General features: G+C 38.3%; 1 protein-coding gene across 1 annotated transcript in view; it reads right to left on the reverse strand.

The window, feature by feature from the left end:
* Positions 1–959, reverse strand: part of LOC101847454 (retinol dehydrogenase 13-like) — a 10,961-nt gene extending 10,002 nt beyond the window's left edge. Inside the window, exon 1 of the mRNA XM_013088089.2 lies at positions 799–959. Within this exon, the coding sequence (XP_012943543.2) occupies positions 799–955 (157 nt within the window). The 5' untranslated portion in view covers positions 956–959. The remainder of the gene's footprint in view (positions 1–798) is intronic.
* Between the last annotated feature and the right edge of the window lie 80 nt (positions 960–1,039).

Genomic DNA, 1,039 nt, shown 5'->3' on the forward strand with positions numbered 1-1,039 from the left:
GGGGAGCTCATTCCACTCGTGAGGACCTGAGAAGGATAAAGAACGCTCGCCGTATGTTCTGTAGTTTCGTTTTGGGGTTCTAAGAATTAGTTGGTCAGTGGCGGATCTAAGGATTGTAGGTGAGTGATATAATTCCCCGAATCGTTTTAAACATATTATTATAGGTACAGTATCATTTAAACACTTAAAACAGAAAACGGAAGTTTTGTATTTGATCCTTTGCTTCACTGGCAGCAAATGTATTTCTTTCAGAGTAGGTGTTACGTGCTCTGATTTCTTTCGTTTCATTATCAATTTTGATGTTTTTATTTTGAAGGGCTTTGTAACTTTAAATATTGTTCAGCCGTCAAACCGGGTAAAATAGCATTACATTCACTGAATAATACACATAGGCCTATATATACACGCACACACATGTGTAAATACAAGCACAAGCACTAACACACACACGACTTGCATACATACATACATTAATGCACAGTATTGTTTTGTCAGCACTTTGCTTCCACTTTTTTTCTTATTTCTTCAAAGCGGCTGTCATTTCTTTTATTCAGAGGGATGGCCTGGTGGTATTTGTGAAATGCTAATAGATAAATAGATATAGATAGATAGATAGATAGATAGATAGATAGATAGATAGATAGATAGATAGATAGATAGATAGACAACAATCTTGAATCAATTAAATAGAGCGAACCGAACGTTTAAAACAGAATACATTTGGTAAAAACAAAATAAAATACAACGGAACAAATCAGAACAAAAAGATATTATTAGAGTATGCGTCCGACCCCCAACCAGAGATCGGAAGGCTCAGACTGAGTTGAGTGCAGATCTGTCTACCTCTCCGGGCGAGCTCCAGGGCTGTAACTTTGCCTATCCCGGCGTTCCCGCCAGTTATGACCACTGTCTTCCCGTCCAGCCTCTCCGTACCCGTGTACACAACACCACGCATGTACCGCCTGGAAGGATAATACGATGCATGATTGGGTTTTTTTTACGAAAGGGTCGGTTATACATGTATATATATTATATATAA

This window comes from Aplysia californica, unplaced genomic scaffold (genome assembly GCF_000002075.1).
Source record: "Aplysia californica isolate F4 #8 unplaced genomic scaffold, AplCal3.0 scaffold00685, whole genome shotgun sequence".
Taxonomy (NCBI): Eukaryota; Metazoa; Mollusca; class Gastropoda; order Aplysiida; family Aplysiidae; genus Aplysia; species Aplysia californica.